This window comes from Hyperolius riggenbachi, chromosome 3 (genome assembly GCF_040937935.1).
Source record: "Hyperolius riggenbachi isolate aHypRig1 chromosome 3, aHypRig1.pri, whole genome shotgun sequence".
Taxonomy (NCBI): Eukaryota; Metazoa; Chordata; class Amphibia; order Anura; family Hyperoliidae; genus Hyperolius; species Hyperolius riggenbachi.
In genome coordinates this window covers 69,120,211-69,142,257 of record NC_090648.1, presented here as the reverse complement: position 1 = coordinate 69,142,257, position 22,047 = coordinate 69,120,211, and the positions used below count along the sequence as shown (strand labels likewise).

Here is a 22,047-nt window from a genome sequence, read left to right as displayed (position 1 = left end):
CCCTCTTTCAGGACTTTGTCCCTCTATGTAAATATATATATATTTGTCTACTAAAAAAATGTGTTTGATTGACTCTAAACTTTATTCTCATCCTTTAAATTGATATTATGATGTGATGGAGGCGTGATCAGGGGTGTGGCAGGGGTGTGGCTTAAGTGTCCCTCTTTCTCATTTCAAAAAGTTGGGAGGTATGGCTTGGGCCCCGCGTGTAAGTCTTGATTTTATCTGTTTATCCTTTTATGCTTTACGAGACCAATAAATTAAAGCGTTCAATTAGCCCATATGCCTGTGTTTTATGCCAGCACCTTGAATCGACACTCGCTAGGTCTGATATGTGGGATCCAGAGGCTATGCCAGCACGACACCCTGGACTTGTGGATGGTGATCATTGATAGACCAAATATCACTACAGAACCTTATAATGTGGGTTGGCTCTGGCTGGAACGCCTTGATTCTTATTGTCGGTGGTGATGGGACAACTTATACATTACAGCAGGATTGTCCACCACGAAATGAAATTCCAATTTTTCCATTTACCCACTGCTCTGTGTTTATTATGTAATCTACATGCAGGCTGCACTGCAAGCATTCCAATATAATAATAAATGTGTCAACGGTAATGAATCTTCTGAAGCTTGTTTTCTCCTTTCCCACATTCCTGCTCCTCACTGACTGGCTGAGGGCAGTTCAGTGTGACAGGCTGAGGCTGAGAAGGGAAATACACCTTAACCCTCTGCAGAAGCTGCTGAAATACAATCTATGCTGCGTTCACATGTGCTTACAAAGCAAGCTAGCTATGACAGTGCAGTTTGTAGGGGAAAAAAAGAGTAAGGGAGGAAATTACATCAGGATTGGCTTCAGTCAGAAGCAGTAAAGATGGAAAATTCCTAGAACAGTTTTCTATTTATTTACTATATAAAATTCACTGAAATCAAAACGTGGACAGTACAATACATATGTAAGTAGAACAGGTATTTATCTACTTACATATGTGTTTTTTATCTTGGATAGTATGGCTCTCCCTGCTGCTTTAAAGAGGAACTCCAGTGAAAATAATGTAGTAAAAAAAGTGCTTCATTTTTTACCATAATTATGTATAAATGATTTAGTCAGTGTTTGCTCATTGTAAAATCTTTCCTCTCCCCGATTTACATTCTGACAGTTATTACATGGTGACATTTTTACTGTGGGCAGGTTATGTAGCTGCTCCTAGCTGTTTTGGCTGTTAGAGACAGCTGTAAACAGCTATTTCCTGTCTGTGAACATTGTTACATTGTGGCAGTTTGCCCAGAGTACCGCGGCCCCAGAGCTTCTTGTGGGAGGGGTTTCAGCACAAAATCAGTCATACAGCGCCCCCGATGGTCTGTTTGTGAAAAGCATTATATTTCTCATGTAAAAGGGGGTATCAGCTACTGATTGGGATAAAGTTCAATTCTAGGTTGGAGTTTCTGTTTAAGGAGTTCCTGCATGGTGCAACCTATTTTGATGTCAATTTGCAAGGCTTGAAGAACTAAACGTGCTGATTTTTATTGAATTGCATCATTTTTGTAAGAAAACCCAAAAATCTGTTATTTAATGGCACTTACAATGTGGTGAGCATGCAAATCACCACTTCATAGATCACCAGACGGTATTCACCGCTTTCGCAGTGTCAAGCCCCATAGGCTACAATGGGGAGCTGTAGAGTCCAACACCCTGTTGGCCAGTTTGCCAGAGATAACCACTTTATAAAGTAGCGCTATGCTGCCACAATGAGAGCCTTGCACTGTTCATCACTCCATTCAGGGGACAGTACCCCAAATCATCAGTTTATGGAAATTACAGCATCAGCATTGGTGACATGTTGAACATTGGAGAACTCTTTCTAAAGAGGCCTCGTTGACACAAGTTAATTGGCTGCATGCCAATATCTAGCTTTCTTTGTAAACACAAGTGAGCACAGCATAGATCGTATTTCAGCAGCTTCTGCAGAGGGGTGAGATCACACTGAACTTCCCTCAGCCAATCAGTGAAGAGCAGGGAAGTGGGAGGGGAGATAACAAGCTTGCCCCTCCTCTGCAATATACCACATAGAGCCAGGGTGATTGAGATAAGATTTATTACGGCAGAAACATTTATGATTATATTGGAATGCTTGCAATGCATGGTCAGGTTGTAGACTGCATAATAAACAAAGAGCAGTGGGTAAATAGAATTTGATTTTGTGGCTGACAATCCCATTTTAAGCAAGGGAGCAACAATGGTAGCCTTGGTATTTCTTCCAACACAGGCCTGACTATAATAATGAAAACTGTCAAATCCATGCACCATCTGTTCTCTGCCACAGTCTTTACCTAGCATTCCTCAGCTATCGATCTGAAATATTAAAGTAATAAGTCACTTGTATTTCTTATTCTTTCATACCTGCGCTCACATTCAGTAGACAGAGATTAATGGGCCTGAGTCATATTATTTGGTTCTTCTGTGCGCAATAAACTCGTGTGTCAAAGAGCGGGTTCATGAAGAGTAGAACAGAGGTTTATTTTCCCATAGGAGTACTGCTGAGTTTATTGAGTACGGGTTGAAGAAAGACAACTCACATTCTATGGCTCAATAGCTAAGCTTGGTTACTGGCAGTGCCAGCATGAAGTCAGCGATACTTACATATTAGCCTGTCGACTGCAGATGCAACACAAACAGCTGATCCAGCCGGCTGATAGGAATCAGAGAGGGGAAGTTAGTGTTAGGCCTCGGAGAGGGAAGGTTAGTGTTATGCATCGGGGGTGGAGGTTAGTGTTAGGCATTGGGGGCGGAGGTTATTGGTAGGCATCAGGGTGCTGGAGGTTAGTGTTAAGCATCAGAGAGGAGAGGCTTGTGTTAGGCATCGGAGAGGAGAGATTAGTGTTAGGCATCAGAGGGTGGAGGTTAGTGTAAGGCATCAAAGGGGGGGGGGGAGATTAGTCTTGGGCATTGGATGGAAGAGGTTAGTGTTAAGCATCAGAGAGGAGAAGTTAGTGTTCAGCATCAAAGAGATTAGGTTAGGCCAAGGGGAGGTTAGTGTTAGGCATAGGAGAGGGGGTTTTAGTGTTAGGCATTGGGGGTGGAAGTCAGTGTTAAGCATCAAAGAAGAGAGGCTAGTGCTAGGCATCAGAGAGGAGAGATTAGTGCTAGGCATCATAGGGTGGAGGTTAGTGTTAGGCAGTGGAGGGTGGAGATTAGTGCTAAGCATCAGAGAGGATAGGTTAGTGTTAGGCATCAGAGAGGGGAGGTAAGTGTTGGGCATCAGATGGTGAAGGTTAGTAATAAGCATCAGAGAGGACAGGTTAGTGTTAGGCATCAGTGGGTGGAGGTTAGTGTTCAGCATCAGAGAGGAGAGGTTATTGTTCAGCATCGAAGAGAGTAGGTTAGTGTTAGGCAGAGGGGGAGGTTAGTGTTAGGCAGAGAAGAGGAGAGTTTAGTGTTAGGCATCAGAGGAAGGAGGTTAGTGTTAGGCATTGGAGTGGGAAGGTAAGTGTTAGGCATTGGAGTGGTCAGTGTTAGGCATCAGAGGGGGGAGGTTATTGTTAGGCATTGGAGTGGTAAGGTTAGTGTTAGGCATTGGAGAGGTTAGTGTTAGTTAGGCATCGGAGAAGAGAGGTTAATGTCACGCATTATGAAGCCTGATGAAGCAGGGGAGATACCACGTAAATTAACTATCCTACTCACAGGCAAAGCATGCCGACACTTATTCCTGGCAATCCATACCATTAGCAGTCCCACGTTAACTTCACTGCTCCTCCTACAAAACTAGCCTTTATCTCCATTCAACTGCTTCAATCTGAGGGACTACAAGGACCAGCAAGACGGCCATTCCACCAGGACCTCACACTGACAGAGGACATCTACCCCTATATCAAGTCCCAGGCAGAGAGCAACAAAGCTCACATGCTGGTTCACCCATACAGGTTTACCAGCCTACAGATCAGGTGAGAGTATTCCACTGCTGGCCACTGTGGTATAGAGGGGGGTGGTTACTAGTGTGAGATACAGGAGAGGGGAGTTAGGCATTAGAGAGGGTAGGTTAGTGTTAGGCATCAAAGAGGATAGGTTAAGTTTAGGCAGAGGAGAGGGGAGGTTAGTATTAGACAGAGGAGAGGGAAGGTTAGTGTTAGACATCGAAGAGGGAAGGTGAGGTTAGGCAGAGGAAAGGTTAGTGTTAGGTAAAGGAGAGGGTAGGTTAGGGTTAGGCATCGGAGAGGGTAGGCTGGTGTTAGGCAGAGGAGAGGGTAGGCTGGTGTTAGGCAGAGGAGAGGTTACTGTTAGACATAGGAGAGAGGATGTTAGTGTTATGCATCTGAGAGCGCAGGTTAGTGTTAGGCATCTGCGGCGGAGGGGAGGTTAGTCAGTTAGGCAGAGGAGAGGGGGAGATTAGTGTTAGGCAGAGGAGAGGGGTGGATAGTGTTAGGCATTGGAGGGGGGAGGTTAGTGTTAGGCAGAGGAGCAGTTAGTGTTAAGCATATGAGAGGCAAGGTTAGTATTATGCAGAGGAGCAGTTAGTGTTAGGCATATGAGAGGCAAGGTTAGTATTAGGCAGAGGAGAGGGGTGGATAGTGTTAGGCATTGGAGTCGGGAGGTTAGTGTTAGGCAGAGGAGCAGTTAGTGTTAGGCATATAAGAGGCAAGGTTAGTGTTAGGCAGAGGAGAGGGGTGGATAGTGTTAGGCATTGGAGGGGGGATGTTAGTGTTAGGCAGAGGAGAGATGAGTGAGGGGAGAGGGGATGGACTAGCTGTTCATGCCGAATCGGGCTAATACGTGAGTAACAAGCCAGTTACTACTGGTGGCTGTGCATTAAATAATATTAGAGGAATTTTCATTTTGTCTAACTTTCAGAGACTAGGGGCTTATAGACATTTTCCCGACGCACTCTAGTCTGGAGTAATAGGTAGCCCAAGCGGCAAATTTAGATCCCTGCCCACAGACCTTCTGGATCCCTTGGAGAGGCATCGGTGCAGCCATACACCCACCTCAGCCAAGGATCTAGCTTGTGCAAGGTCGGATTTACACTTTTTATGCCCCTAGGTCAAGTATGTTGGTGCTCCCCTTCCAAGTGCAGCAGCATCCCTTCCATTCCATGTGCAGCCCCCTCTTCCATGTTTAATATCCGTGTGCAGAAAGGCCGCAAAGGCCCAGCACTTGGGCGGCAGCAACTCAAAGAGCAACTGGAAATGAAATAAGGGTTGCTACATATGGAAGAAAAGGCTGCAAGTGGGGAGAAATACATGAAAAGGGGAAGATGATGTCCAAGAGAACTGTGGTACAGCTCCCTTGGACATCAGCTTCCCTTTTTTAGTGGGAAGCCATTTACAGCCTTCTCTTCCATTTGCAGCGACCCCTATTTCATTTCCAGGTGCCCTTTGAGCTGCTGCGGCCGAAGGCTCAGGCCTTAGTAGCCTTTCCAGAAATCGAGCCCTGATCCTGTGTACGCGGCTTCAGTCCTGGGCCAAACAAGCGATATAAGATGCTTGAGACAAAGAGATTGAACACCTGGCAGTTTTGACAGCTGCCATATATTAAATCTGTGTACTGCAAATGCTTGCAACGAGTTAAATCCATTAATTGAAAGAAATTAATCTCACTTATGTCGCCCAGCCACATTACGGTGTGATGTAATTAATACTGCAGCCGGACTGCCACAGGGTGCCCCACTGCTATCTCAGCACGTCTATTTGTGCTGCGATCCCGAGGCTGAACAATCGCTGTGAGGAGAGATTCATGATGTGTGCCATGCTTGTTCAATGCCTCCTTTTTTCAGCATGGCAACAAAGCAGTCCCCCAAGCCTTTCCCTGCTCATTTCAGAGCACAAGCACCGCTACACCATCTGTCTGCTCATACAGTAAGATAAACAAATCTACATATCTTTTTGTCATCCTGCATAATGGCAGCTTAAAGGTCTACTCCACCAAGACGTGGGTTTTGTCGGGCAGTGGTGGGTTGGGCTGCGTGTTCTCTTCTTAGATCTCTTGTGGACTCTCTGACAATTCTTCATCTCCGCCCCCCTCCCATGAGACTATACTGATGGTGTCACTATCTAACAGCCGTTTTACCCAGCTATTGCATTTATGGAGTCTCCACTGGGGAACTGTACTGCCATAATGTAGTTTAAGGGCCCACCTGCAGATCTAAAAAATATTGTCTAAGAACTCATTCACACTACAGAACGCATGCATGAACACTATTTCGTGCATGCGCTCCCATCGCATGGAATGCAGGTCGTGGTGCGTAAACCACTTTAGCCCCCAATGTGGTTTCACCTTATGCATCATCTCAGAGCTCCTCCAATTCATAACTTTATCACTACTTATCACAACAAGTAGGAGAGAACGAGCGCGGGCGCGTACGATCGGTCACTCTGTAAGGCAGAGTGAGGGCAGGTAGCTAGACCTTCTGCAGCACGCTCCAACACACATCACCTGCGCTGCGCTATACACGTCACTCGAGGTATATCACAGCGGATAGGTCAACCCCACCCACTTTACACCCAAACTTTGGATGTCAAAAATTCAGCCTATCCAGGGTGATATACAGTATTTTCTGTGTGAAATGAAGGTTTGGTAGCTAAAAATCCATACACTAATCTCTAATCACTTGAATAGAAGCACAGCATTTAACAACACAGCTTTCAGGCTGTGTGGGTGTGGCTACTACTTATACCAGATTTCAGATCTTCACTTTGTAGACTGCAAGGGGGAAGGCACAGTTTTAATCTGTCTAAGAAAACTGCAGCCTATAGCACCATCAGTCAATAAAGCAGGATGTGGTTAGTCTGGGCTCCTGACCTCCTGACTTTTCATATTATTTGACTTTAGCTTTTTAAGGAAATTATCTATAAACAAAAACAAGCACTGAAACTAGGAAAACAGTTACATGTGGGGTGGTGCTTTAAAAATAGTTATGCAGGGTTGGTTACGGTGGGGCACCATAACTTGGGGGCCCCTATGACAGATCCCCCCAAGCGTCATTAGGGGCCATTTTTTGATACCAAGTTCCCCTACCAACCCTTAGGGCCTCCGGTCTGGCTGCTGGACCCCCCAGTCTCCCTCCGCCCAACTTTATTGTGGTTCATGGGGCTCCTGAAAAGTTCTCAGCACCGTAAGGGCTCACTTGTCTTGGTTGGCATGCTCCTCCAAGTCCGTAGCTCTGTGTGTTCCCATCTTCATCACCACAAGTGTGCCTACCCTCAGTGACCTGGTGCATGTTTTTAATATGCCACCAGGTCACTGAAAAGGTGCGGCCAGTGGGAAGGAATACAGGAACACATGGAGAAATGGATTAGCACACCAGCAAGGACAGGTGAGTCGCTACACTGCTGGAAATTCTGCAGGGGCGGCAGACAGCTCATGGCCCTGGGGCTATTGCCTAGATTGCCCCATATGGTAGTGTGGTAGATCCAGTCCTTTGGCTATGGCACCAAGGTAGAACTGAGAATTCTAACTGGAATGATATCTCACCAGTGGAGTCACCTAGACATATAAGAGGCATATGATTCATCTGATAAGCCCAATGAAAACGGTATCAGAATCGGTATTGTGGTAGAGTTGGCTTTTAAGCACACCAAGGAAAAATTCCTCATTTCTCTCTACTAACTTTACATGACGTACTCATTGAATGAGGCCAGTTCTTCATCTGATTGGCTGATCTCATCCTCGGACTGGTCACTCAGAAGGTCAAAGCTTGTGTTGGTGTCACCATCAATAAGATCAGGTACAGGATCAATGCTGTGTTTCCTTCTGTGGGTGGAGTCGGCTGGAGGGCTCAGCAAGTTACCATCAACACTCTCTGGGCTTCTGGAGCCCTGAAGATCGATGGCCACTGTGCCTATGGGAGAAAAAAGGAAAGTTGTATAAAAGAACATTGGCAAGAGTTGATTGAAGCATTAAAGGGCACCTGAAGTAAGAGGCAGTGGCGTAATAAAGGAGCTTGGGGCCCCAGTGCAGGTTTTACATGGGGCCCCAACCACTGTATTAATATGGAGCCCCAGAACCTACCAAGGACAGCTGCAGTGTCCGAGAGGTTTGATCAGAGTAAGGAAACTGTTAAGGATTACCACTATGAAATGCACATACAGAGGTGATCATTACCAGCATAGCACCAATGAAAAGCTAATAAGATGGAAGAAGGAGGGCCCCTTTGGGCCCCTCTGGTCCAGGGGTCACAACCTCTGCATACTCTATTGCTATGCCACTGGTGAAAGAAATATGGGGGCTGGCATATTTATTTCCTTTAAACAATGCACATTACCTGGCTGTCCTGCTGAATATCTGCCTCTAATTCACAGGCCCTGAACAAGCATGCAGATCAAATGTTTCTGACTGAAGTCTGACTGGATTAGCTGCATGCTTGTTTCAGGTGTGTGACATGACATGACACACACACACACACACACACACACACACGTACCCTAAGATATACACACCAGTGATCATACTCAGGGCAGCCATCAGGGGGGGACAACTGACACTGCAGTGAGGGGCCTAGGGCTTCTGGGGGCCCTGTGCCCCCCCAAAGCACTGGAAGGGCTGCATGTGCTGGCTGCGGGACTGTGGCTCACTAACCAGCACACCGCATTCCAGCACTGAGAGAAGAGTGACATCAGCTATTGAAAGTGGGGAGCAGATGAGTGAGTCCGCTACAGCGGACTTTCTATACTGGGACACCACCTATATCTGGCTACAGGCTACCCATACTGGGCCACCACCTATACCTGGCTACCTATACTGGGGCTGGAACCACCTATACCTAGCTACCTATACTGGGGCACCATCTATACTTTTCTACCTATACTGGGACACCACCTATACTTGGCTACTTATACTGGGGTGCCTATAGCTTGCTATCTATACTGGGGACACCTGTACTTGGCTGACCTTTACTGGTGCACCACCCATACAAGGCTACCTATACTGGGGGCAACTATACCAGGCTACCTATACTGGGGCACCACCCATACAAGGCTACCTATACTGGGGGCAACTATACCAGGCTACATATACTGGGACACCACCTATACTTGGCTACTTATACTGGGGGAACCTATACCTGGCTACCTATACTGGGGCATAACCTATACTTGGCTACTTATACTGGGGTGCCTATAGCTTGCTACCTATACTGGGGACACCTGTACTTGGCTGACCTATACTGGTGCACCACCCATACAAGGCTACATAGGCAACTATACCAGGCTACCTATACTGGGGCACCACCTTGAATACCTATACTGGGGCACCTGTATCTTGCTAGCCTATACTGGGGCACCAGCTATACCAGGGTACCTATACTGGGGCACCACCTATAGCTGGCTACTTATATTGGGGCACCACCTATAGCTGGCTACTTATACTGGGGGAACCTATACTTGGCTACCTATACTGGGGCCACCTATGCCTGGATACCTATACTGGAGGCACCTATACCTGGCTACCTATACTGGGGGCACCTATACCTGGACACCTATACTGGAGGCACCTATACCTGGACACCTATACTGGGGGCACCTATACCTGGACACCTATACTGGAGGCACCTATACCTGGCTACCTATACTGGGGCCACCTATGCCTGGATACCTATACTGGAGGCACCTATACCTGGCTAAGGCAGGGGGATGAGCTGAGACAGAAGGGGACAAGAGGAAACATGGGGATAAAAGAGGCAAGGGGGAACAGAGGCGGACAAAAGAGGCACAGCGATAAAAGCGATGAGACTGGAACATGAGGTCACATAGAGGGACACAAAAGAGGCACAAACTGAGATGAGACAGAGGGGGACAAAAGAGGCACAGGAAGAAAAGAGGGGACAAAAGAGAACGGATAAAGGACAAGAACGGACATACAAGTCCCTATCTCATTTGTTTAACGGGGACTACCTGTATTTAACTAGTATTTGGCTCCACCCACAACATGCCATGGTCACAATTACTTTTTGCCGCATCACGCTGTGCATGGTGCTTTCCTCAGTGTCGGAGCCATGCACATTTTTTGCCACAGCACACTTTGCGCACGGACACAGGGGTGGGGTGGCTAGTGGGTGGGCACAGCAACCAATGGGTGTGCCTGGTGGGGGCCAGGCCTGATGATGTGTGAGGGATCCCAAAATTTCTGATGGTGGCCCTGATCATACTGGCTATGACATGCACACACATGTATACATTTTCATACTGACTATGATGCATACACACACATATGAATCCATACTGCCTATGACACACACATAGACATACATACACATACTGGCTATGACACACACACACACACACACACACACACACACACATTTCCCCATACTGGCTATGACACACACACACACACACACACACATTTCCCCATACTGGCTATGACACTCACACATATAGACATACGTACCCATACTGGCATATGACACATGTGTACATATGTACATTCCCCATACTCGCTATGAATGAAAAGTCCAATGAATCGCACATCATGTTCACCTGTTTTGGGGGTACTGGACCAAGTGGCTGATGTAATCCAGAGTAACAAAGGGAGGTTCACACTCGCATTTATTGTTCCATCACCATACACATCTAACTGTATTGCCAACCATCGTTTTGGAGACATGCAGGGTCCCCTTTGTCAAGGCAAAGTACTGTGCCTTCACAAAGGCCACCCTGCATGGCCCTGAAACGATCTTTGGCAATACAGTTGGATGTGTATGATGATGGAACAATAAATGTAAGTTCCTGCGGACCTCCCTTTCATAATGGTTATGACACACGTGCGCGCACACACACACACACACACACACACACACACACACACACGTACACACACACACGTACACACACACACACACACACACGCACGCACGCACGCACGCACACACACACACACACACACACACGTACACACACACACACACACGTACACACACACACACACACACGCACACGTACACGCACACACACACATACACACACACACACACGTACACGCGCACACACACACACACACACACACACACACACACACACACACACACACACACACACACACACACCACACACACCACACACACCACACACACCACACACACACACACACACACACACACACACACACACACACACACACACACACACACACACACACACACACACACACACACACACATACCCATAGTGGATGTCACACCCACACACACATACGTACCCATACTGGCTATGATACTGTGCACGGGCAGCCTGGTCAGGCCATGGTAAGCCGATCTGTTTCCTCCCGATCTTTGCATGTGCTCGTGCTCCTTAAAGCTGAAGGCGGAGTTCTCCTCCTTGGAGATGTTGATGTAGAAACAAGTGTCGCCCGATGACATTATGTGGCAAGGACCCGGATTCAGAAGGATGTTGGCTTTATCCTCCCGGCAAACCCCGATAAGGCAAACGCCGTATCTAGACATGGCGAGATATAAAAACAAATCAATAAAATATAAACACATGAGACTGTCTTCATTTCTGAGCAAAGAAAAAAAATCCCTTTACAACCAATCAGATTCTCCCATGTGTTTTCTTAGTGCAGAGTGGGAGAATCTAAGAGTTAAACGAATTACTTTTCCGTGGGTAGGAAGAACAGTTCTTTTAGAAAAAAATGATCTGCAAGATCAATAAAGCTGTGGGAATTCATTGTTTTTCATGATGCAAGGGCAATAAAGTTTGAAGGCTGGTATTATGTCCCTGCATTACCACATTTCTCCTGCTGGTGGCACTGTGTTTCACAAAAGGAAAAAAAAAACATTTCATTTCCGATTTGGCTTTGATATTGATTGCTTTGTATGAATTTGTTTGTTGTTGTTTTTAGTTTAATATTGTAAAGTACGTATCAAAAGAAATTGGGCATAGGTGACTCATAAAGGAACCAACTATGCGCTTGCAAAAAGCCCTAAGGATTTATATGGAAATGAATTGTATAAACAATAAACAGGACCATGGCTCACTTACGATACCTTACAGCAGCGGTGTCTGGATAAAATCACATACCTTATTAATAACCAAGATTAAAAAAAGGCTACAAGATTAAAAAGCCTGGAACAGACAGAATAGATTTGTTGTTGTGCAAGATTTATCCACAATAACAGATAAGATAAGAAAGAGCCAACAGGATTCGATATGCATCAGTATTAAATTACATTGCTTAATCAATCCACTTGTTAGAAGTTTACTTTCATGTGAGCTATAAAGATTTGAATAATGATGCATACTATGAAATATTATGTAATATATAGTCACTCTGTGTTTCGTAGATATAGGCTACTTCTTCAGGAAAGGATTGGTGATTAAATACTGAAGATCCAGCCAGGGCCGGCTCAAACTACAATGGGGCCCCCAGGGCAAAAGTAACTTGCAGGGCCCTAGACACCTTCACTTCTCCCCCTTCAGCAAATTCAGATCCAGAGGCCCTGAGCTCTGCCAGCCCCCCCAGGTCCCTCCCCACTTGTGCTCCCCAGGGCCCCTGCACCACTATTGGCAGCATAGTAACTCTCCTGTCCTGGCAGGTGTGCTGCTCAGATAATCTGTGCTCCACATCTTCATCCTCAAATAAAGTGCAGTGCTAATGTGCTACAACATAGCTCTGACTTGGGCTGCTAGAGTGTCATTATGTTGCAGCACATTAGCACTGCACTTTATTTATTATTTTTCCTGACAAAGCCTTTTTTATATTTAGGCGAAACATGTTGAGATTTTGCGATTGTAGGTGTTCATAATATTATATGGGGGAAAGGTGAGTTTGGGTGATTATGTTTAGGACTAAGGGGAGAAATTACTAACCTCTGGTTCCTGAATCCAGCACAGCTTATCTTGAATCTGTTGTGTGTGATTAACTGAATTGTGTATTGTCAATGGCAACTGAGTACCACACTTTGGCCATTGCTTTGCATAGGATAACCTTACTGGTGGGGTGGAGGGTGAGACTCCTCCTACCAGACTCATATGCATTCTGGCCAGTTCACATCATGTGCATCCTATTATATGTACACTACGATTCAATGATAGAGGTGATATTACCTCTCCCTTAAAAAGACTCAAAAGTGAAAAAAAATGATGATATAATGATTTTTATGTGTAGTACAGCTAAGAAATAAAACATTAGGAGCAGAGATATAAGTCTTCTGTTATTTCTAGTACTAGTACAGGAAGAGTTAAGAAACTCCAGTTGTTATCTATGCAAATAGCCATTGAGCTCCACAACTTTCAAAGTCGCAGAGAGCTTTGTGTTCTGAAGGCTGTTATCTGAACTGTATTGTTTTTTCTCTTGCAGAGAACAGTTCAGGACAGGTCAAAAGTTCACTGGCCTGTTCTGTAAAAACATTTAGAATGCTGAGTAGTGTGTAAACTGCAAATATTAGAGAATGATGCAATGGTATAAAAATAAAAAAAGCTGTATAACTGAAAATAAAAATATGAGAATTTTTTTTTGCTACCAATGTTCTATAGTAATTATCTGTACTACACAACCAATTCATTATATCATAATTTTTTTTTGCTTCTGTGTCTCTTTAAATGTTAAGGTTTTACTGCAGTAAAATTCAAAAGGTCGTTATTCCTGCTTTGTTTTACAGCTTAAAATACAGAGTGTGGATTCTAAACTGCAAATATGGCAGAATGATGCAATGTTATAAAAAATAAAAAAAAAGCTATATAACTAAATGAGACTCTTTTCTTTGCTACTAATATTCTATTAATTATTTGTACTACACATACAATTCATTACCTCATACTTTTATTTTCACTTCAGTGTCACTTTAAATGGGACAGCGTTTGTAATATGCTGGAGTTGAGGTTTAAGTTTGAAGCCACAGGTACACTTTATACCTGTCTTATATATATTTCACAGAAATCTCTGATAGACTACTCTGTATGGCTAGGAGAGTAATCTGTCAGATACACTACTCTGTATGGCCAGGAGAGTAATCTGTCAGATAGACTACTCTGTATGGCTAGGAGAGTAATCTATCAGATACACTACTCTGTATGGCTAGGAGAGTAATCTGTCAGATAGACTACTCTGTATGGCTAGGAGAGTAATCAGTCAGATACACTACTCTGTATAGCTAGGAGAGTAATCTGTCAGATAGACTACTCTGTATGGCTAGGAGAGTAATCTGTCAGATAGACTACTCTGTATGGCTAGGAGAGTAATCTGTCAGATACACTACTCTGTATGGCTAGGAGAGTAATCTGTCAGATAGACTACTCTGTATGGCTAGGAGAGTAATCTGTCAGATACACTACTCTGTATGGCTAGGAGAGTAATCTGTCAGATACACTACTCTGTATGGCTAGGAGAGTAATCTGTCAGATAGACTACTCTGTATGGCTAGGAGAGTAATCTGTCAGATAGACTACTCTGTATGGCCAGGAGAGTAATCTGTCAGATACACTACTCTGTATGGCTAGGAGAGTAATCTGTCAGATAGACTACTCTGTATGGCTAGGAGAGTAATCTGTCAGTGACACGTATAGCACTGGGGCTGTACTGAAACTGGAGAAGCAGCTAAACACTGGACAAGAGGAATAGCTGGTGGAAGATATCTACTGAGAATCAGATGTCTTTCCTTTGGGCTTCCGCTTTTGCAGAAATCTGACAAGTGCATTAAACCTTTGTCTTCTAGAAACTATAGTATATAAATATATATAACCACGTATGCTCCGATCCTTGGCAGCAGTAGGTATACAGAGGATAAAGCTGTCACAGCTTACACAAACCATTAACAAGAGGCCCTGTCTGCCATGCACTGTAACTGTAAGTCATGGGGTCACATTTGACAAGTCCACATGCGTTTTTCCGCAATCAAAATTTGCATTAGGACTGACATTCATGTAGCCAAAAGGAATCAAAGGAAAATCCCATGCAAAGTAATGTTACATTTTAGGTGGGAGCGCAGTGTCCCACGTTGTTATCAAGGACTATTAATCAACTCCCCCCCCCCCCCCCCCCCCCCGTAATTCTCATTTGTTCTTTAAAAACAATGGCAATACAGGCAAGGCTGGATTTATACTTTTTCCACCCGTAGGCCAAGTATGAAGGGGCCACAGTGCCCCTCCCAATCCATGTGCAGCCCCCTCTTCCATGTGTATCATCCATGTTCAGCAACCCCTTTCTTTCAACTGGGATAAACAATTGTATTTATCCTCCTACTCCTAAAAATGACCTTTTTTTAGTTATCTCGTGGTTTTCTTTTATATTTACACATTTACAAAGTAGGTTGACTTTTTTACGGTCTCTAAACAGTGGTAGCCTATTTAGTGTCCCAGAGTTATAAAAAGGTCAATAGTTCATGTATGTTATCTCCCTCTGCTCTCAGAAGTTGGATTCTGCCAGGAAAACTTTTATGGCTGTAACTTGCTTATCGATGATGTTTACTATATTGCCAAGAAGCTACCGGACAAGACAGAAGCTGTCACTTACATGCCTAAAAATTAACTCTTTCAGGCAGCAAAATAAAACAAGTAAAACAGCCTGGTTATTAATGTTTTGTACTGTACATACACATGTTTATCTGATCATGTCACATATCGCCTCGGGTACACTTTAATAAAGGTATTGTTCACTTCTTTGGGAGTAATCCCGGCTTAACAGGTTCGTGGACCTAACTTGTTTCATGAATGTCACAGTTTAATATATTAGGAAAAGTTTCACATTCAGATCATAGGCCCAAATATTAGCCACATATCCACTGGATGTCATCTCAAAATACCATCTGATTAAGTCTAAGAGCTCCAGTAGAATGGCATGAGCCATGGTGTTCTGTTCAGGAATGATGTTTAGCTAAAGCACAGGGGCGTAGCAATAGGGGGTGTAGTGGTAGCAACCGCATCGGGGCCCTTGGACCAGAGGGGCCCCAAGGGGATCTCCCTCAACTGTAGTATTAGCTATCTATTGGTCCTGTGCTCATAGTATTCACTTCTATAGATACTTTGGATAGCGGTAATCATTAACAAACTGCTCCCCATCCCCTTCTTGCACCCCTGACCCTGTAGTTGCCGTTGGCAGGTTTTAGTGCGCTGTATCAATTGCTATGTATAGAGTGCGTGGGGGGGCTCAATGTAAAACTTGCATCAGGGCCCACAGCTACTTAGCTATGCCACTGCTAAAGCACGCACATCAAACTCCGGCCCGCGGCCCAAATCTGGCCCTCAGAGCCATTATATTTGGCCCTCGAGGGGTTTCCCGATTTTGCATTATGTTTAACCCACTCTAGACCACCAGGGAAGCTATACTGGAGGTGAAGCCCTAGAACACCAGGGAAGCCATATGGGGGAGGAAGGGGGGAAGCACTACATACCAGGGAACTGTATAGGGGAGGAAGAGCCACTAGACACCAGGGACCTGTATAGGGGTTGGAGGGGGGCCATTAGATCCCTGAGCTTAAAGGACATCCAAGGTGAAAATAAACTGATAAGATAAACAATTGTATCGATCCTCCTTCTCCTAAAAATTACTCTTTTTTTAGATATCCCACAGTTTTATTTTATATTTAAATCTAGTTTTAAATCTAGTTTTTAAGTTGTTACTGTTGCGTTGTCTCTGCTCAATGACACATTCATTGAAGAATGCCATAGCTCAAACCTATGAATTATTGACCCTTTTTATCTCTTTCCTGCTCCAGGAAGCCATTTAATGACAGGAAAGTTATGGCCCAACCCAGATAGAAACTGTCACTTGCATACCTGATGTTTAACTCTTTCAGGCAGAGTAAGAAAAAAAGGAACACAGCCTAGTTGTTTGTGTACTTCTCACTGTACATACACATGTCTATCTCATCATGTCACATGTCACCTCGGTTGTCCTTTAAGTAAATTCAGGGATTTCCAATTTACACCAGGGATGTGTTCAAAATAGAAATTATACAGCTAAATTCTTGAAAACTTAAAAAAACAAATGATTTTCCACTGAAAAACATAGGAATCGCTGTCCTCGCAGTCCGTAGAAATATTATGTCTCTTTTTAAATCCTCCTCTTGTTTACAGAAATGGATTGAGATGTGTTGGGGCCCTGTGCAAGGTAGTTGATCTGACGCCCCCTTGTGATCCTTTTGGTAAACTGAAGTGGAGAAGGTGGCAGGTGGGCACTCTGACACCCATTAGGCCCCAGACAACTGCCTAGGTTGCCTAGTCGGATTAGCCTGCTCTGCATGTTTATTAGTACAGGAGATTCTCAGTTTAGCTCAGAGCTGTGTTGTAAGAAAAGTGTGTGTCATAAGTTAAGGTAATTTTGAGCCGCATGAAGAGTAACTTCTATAATTATGTTCTGCATGCAGGTGATTGATGGCGCTCATGTTTACGCTAGCTCCGCTATGGCTGACATCGCAGGTCGCACTGCACATCAGATTGTACAGAGCAGCCCTGTAATGTTCTGCTAGTACAGGTCCAGAGAGAGGAGAATTCTAAGTCGCTATAGCACTAAGCTATATACTGTTGCCATGGTTTCCTGCAAGTTTCTTTAATAAAAAGTTGCTGCATCTGCAGATTGAATACAGAAAATGATATTTAACACTACTCAGCTACAAGATGGCTCGTATAGCGGAGATATACTGTGTGTTGTAAAGAGGCTGATGCACTAAGCTTATCTCACCTTACTTATTTTTCACCTCAACTATAAAGTTGGCCAAACATCTAGCGACTTGGCGAAGGCATCCAATCGACTATCTGATTTGGTAATTATAATCAAATTTGACAATTCAATTGACTATTTGGCTGATTTTGGGGACGATATTGGACAAATGTAATGACCTGGACATCCTGGGAAATCTCGGCCGACGTGGTCAATCAGGTGCGCTGCAGTGCAATAATCGGGAATGAATGTGACAGATCCCCTGGGCGCTGCCCCCCAAATGTTTTATGTGCCCCCCTAACCCCACCCACCCGGGGCCCATGCATTAAGATACTTTACCTGTCCGTCACTGTGTCCGCCGTACTTCCTCATTGGTGCGCCGCATGACTACAAGCATATAGTGCATGGGTGGGCGTGTATGATGTCACACATGCTCCCCAAGTGCTATAACGTCGGCAGCCACATGGGGGAGCCAATGCAGAGAGTACAGTGTACACTCAGTGGACAGCGGACGGGTAAAATATCTTTATACATGGGCGACGGGGGTACAGAAAACATTTGGAGGGACGCAGCCAGAGGCAGTGTCACGAGTCTGATTTCCAAAAGATGTCATGCTGAAATGGATAGGAAACCTGCTAGCAGTGTATGGGCAGCTGACAGATCTCTCTCTGATTAGATTCGATCAGAGAGAGATCTACCTTTTGGTTGAATCTGCCCATCATCAATAGATTTATGGGCACCTTAAAGGTAGACATACATCAGGCGACTTGGCTGATAAACCATCCAATTCAATGTCTGTGTGTGTGTGTGTGTATATGTGAATATGTGTGTGTGTATGTATGTGAGTGTATCTGTTTGTATTATTTTTATATATATTTTATTATTATTATTATTATTATTATTATTATTATTATTATTTCAGAAGTATACACTATTTTATTTACCAATTGTAAAAAGTCGGACATTGTTCATGCTTTTATCTTCATTATCTTTCAGCATGTATAATGACATTTGAAGTCTCTTCACTGTACTTGTTCTTTTGAACCACTAGATGGCAGCAAACACACCACTGTGCTCCATGTTCCCTTTCTAAACACTGCCCTGTGCATGCAGAGAAAGCATGCATGTTATGTACAGCTGGCAGCAACTGATTGGAGGACTCTCTGTCCCCATGGCCACTGACTCCACCCACTGACAACACCGCACTGTGCATGCAGAGAAAGCATGCATGTTATGTAAGACCACATGCACACCAATCTACTCCTTAAAGCTGGCAGCAGCTGATTGGAGGATTCTCTGTCACCATGGCCACTGACTCCACCCACTGACAACACCGCCCTGTGCATGCAGAGAAAGCATGCATATTATGTAAGACCACATGCACACCAATCTACTCCTTACAGCTGGCAGCAGCTGATTGGAGGACTCTCTGTCACCATGGCCACTGACTCCACCCACCCACACTGGAGCAGCTTCTGGATAGGCCAGAGCTGCCAGCATTAACACATTTAAAGCAGCAAGCGACCTCACAACAGTACAGAGGTGCTCTGCTTGCTATAACTGAATTGCTGGTAAGTCTTTATCTTTATTTTTAACCACTACACATGCCTTTTTTTTCCTCTCTTGCCAGCTACAACTTATTCCATTCCCTACCTTCTACTGAAATATACCTAAAGCGGTCAATTTGATACCAACTTAATCTGATTTACTAACTACCTTTTACCACTGTTATCTAGTCCATTCCCCTATACACATTATGTAGTTTACACTGACCCATTCCTTGCAATCACCCCCCTACTATAACATATCACTAAACACTATGTTTGAAATACTATTCTGGTACTTGTGTATTATCCCGTCTAGCCGGACAGCTCGTCCGTTAGACAGGCTTAAAAAGTGTGCACTCTGTTTCTTTAGCAGCTGATTCGTCACAAATCAGCTACTCTGGTACACTGTGCAGCGAGAAAAGCTGTGCAGAACATCCATTACACACAAGTGATGAAAATATCCATCCACCGCTCCTTGCCGTTCGGGTTCCCCTGCTTTTTTTTTGCCTGTCACCGGCTCACCGTGCTAACAGAATCTCAGATGTCCCACCCCCTCTCCTCGTCCCCCCCCCCCCCCCCCCCCGAGTTTTCAAACATCCCCCGGCAGAGCAGATTAGCAAAGTAATCGTTACCCGTAGCGTAGCGTGTCCTTCCCTTTTTCTGCACATACAGGCTCCATTTAGCAGAGTGTACGGCGGAAGCTTTCACTCACTGCTCCTCGCCGTTAGGGTTCCCCTGCTTGCCGGTCACCGGCTCATATCTATGATGCCCTCTAGTGGCGAGGCGCCACTGCATAGCGTCATAGATGTGAGCCGGTGACAGGCAAGCAGGAGAACCCGAACGGCGAGTGAAAGCTTCCGCCGTACACTCTGCTAATAGAGCATGTATGTGCTGGAGGGGGACGGACATGCTGCTGGTAACGACTACTTTGCTACTCTGCTCTGCGGGGGGGGATGTTTGAAAACTCGGGGGGACGAGGAGAGGGGGCGGGACATCTAACACATCAGCTCACTGAGCTGATTTTCTGTTAGCACGGTGAGGCGGTGACAGGCAAAAAAAGCAGGGGAACCCAAACGGCGAGGAGCGGTGGATGGATATTTTCATCACTTGTGTCTAATGGATGGTACACTGTGCAGCGAGAAAAGCTGTGCAGAACAGAGTAGCTGATTTGTGACGAATCAGCTGCTAAAGAAACAGAGTGCACACTTTTTAAGCCTGTCTAACGGACGAGCTGTCCGGCTAGACGGGATAATACACAAGTACCACTATTCTTATTACACTAAATAATAATCCATTTGTATCTTTTTATGGCAACATTTATAGCTATGCCTTGTCTTTGCCTTGCCTTGTCTATGCCTATGTCTTTTGTTTACAGTTGTTTATCCCCTGCTTATTGCCTGAAGAAGTGGGCTGTGCCCGCGAAACGCGTTGCATCTTTGGGGTATTTTCAATAAATGTGTATATCTATACATTTACAGTCCTTGGTGTCTGCTTTAACGGAGGCGAGTCCACCACTTCCTCCCAGCAATTTTTAAAAAATTTTATGTACTTTTATCCTTCTGGCGCCTCTGTTCACCTACCAATATATTTGAGTCCACCCCAGGTGGAGGGGTGATCTACCCCCTTTCTTCCTATCTACAGAGAGCGACTTCTTAATCCTGAGTGAGGACAGGTCTAATCTCCTCACCTGCCTAATGAGTGGTTACCTAGGTGGTAACCCATGTTTGTGAGTATTACCATCTCACTGTTTCATTTATCCAATCAATTTTGACATACTACACCATATTGGGCTCTCGATTTCTCTTCAACTGTAGCTGAGGGAGGGCCCTTCGGGGCCCGGATGTGGTCGCAACCTCTGAAACCCCTATTGCTACCCCGTGTGTGTGTGTGTGTGTGTTTATGTGTGTGCATGGTTTTATGTGATTGTGTATGTTTATGTGTGTGTGTGTACATATGTGTGTGTGTTTATCTGTTTGTGTGCGTGTGAGTGTGTGTGTGTGTGCATATGTGTGTGTGTGTGTGCATATGTGTGTGCATGGTTTTATGTGATTGTGTGTGTTTAGGTGTGTGTGTGTGTGTGTGTATGTGTGTGTGTATCTGTTTGTGTGCGTGTGTGAGTGTGTGTGTGAGTGAGTGTGTGCCTGTGTGTGTGTGTACATATATGTGTGTGTGTGTGTGTTTACATATGTGTGTGTGTGTGTGTGTGTGTGTGTGTACATATGTGTATGTGTGTGTGTAGTGTAGTTTAGTGTGTGTGTGTGTGTATGTGTGTGTGTATCTGTTTGTGTGCGTGTGTGAGTGAGTGTGTGCCTGTGTGTGTGTGTACATATGTGTGTGTGTGTGTTTACATATGTTTGTGTGTGTACGTGTGTGTGTGTGTGTGTATCTGTTTGTGTGTGTGTGTGTGTGTGTGTGTGTGTACACATATGTGTGTGTGTGTGTAGTGTAGTGTGTGTGTGTGCATGTGTGTGTGTGTGTAGGGGGGAAGGAGTAGAGTTGGTATGGATGGTGAAAGGCACGTGTGTTTATTATGTGTCAAAGGGAAACCTCTCTACACACAGTGGCTCCTCCCTCTAGGTCACTCAGCCTGCATGACGGGTTACGGTGTTGAGGCCTCCCAGGAGAGGAGCTGATATTTTAGGTTTTTTTTAATAAAAGAAAAACAGTGTAAATGTAAGTAGTTATATTTCTGAGGTTGCTGTGATGCCTTAAAAGCATTTTACTTGTTCATGTTGTTCCTGTTTGAAAGGCAGCCATCTCTGTAGCCACTGCCTTGGGCATAGAAGTCTGCAGTAAAGGCCATGGCTGGGCTGGTAAATCCTGGAGATGTGACAGCGTGTCACTGGTGCCTTACAGAACATTTCCTTTCTTTAGCACCACAATAAGAATAGTTTCCCCAGTTGTGGCTCATTGTAGC

At 44.8% G+C, this 22,047-nt stretch overlaps 1 protein-coding gene across 7 annotated transcripts in view; it reads right to left on the bottom strand.

Moving 5' to 3' along the window:
• The window catches only part of LOC137562723 (potassium channel subfamily T member 2-like), a 413,123-nt gene that overhangs the window by 70,994 nt on the left and 320,082 nt on the right, over nucleotides 1-22,047 (bottom strand). For all 7 annotated transcript variants that reach the window (XM_068274345.1, XM_068274348.1, XM_068274349.1 and 4 more), the window contains 2 exons: nucleotides 11,188-11,423; nucleotides 7,618-7,834 (listed from right to left, as the gene is read on the bottom strand). In XM_068274345.1, the coding sequence (XP_068130446.1) occupies nucleotides 7,618-7,834; nucleotides 11,188-11,423 (453 nt within the window). The remainder of the gene's footprint in view (nucleotides 1-7,617; nucleotides 7,835-11,187; nucleotides 11,424-22,047) is intronic.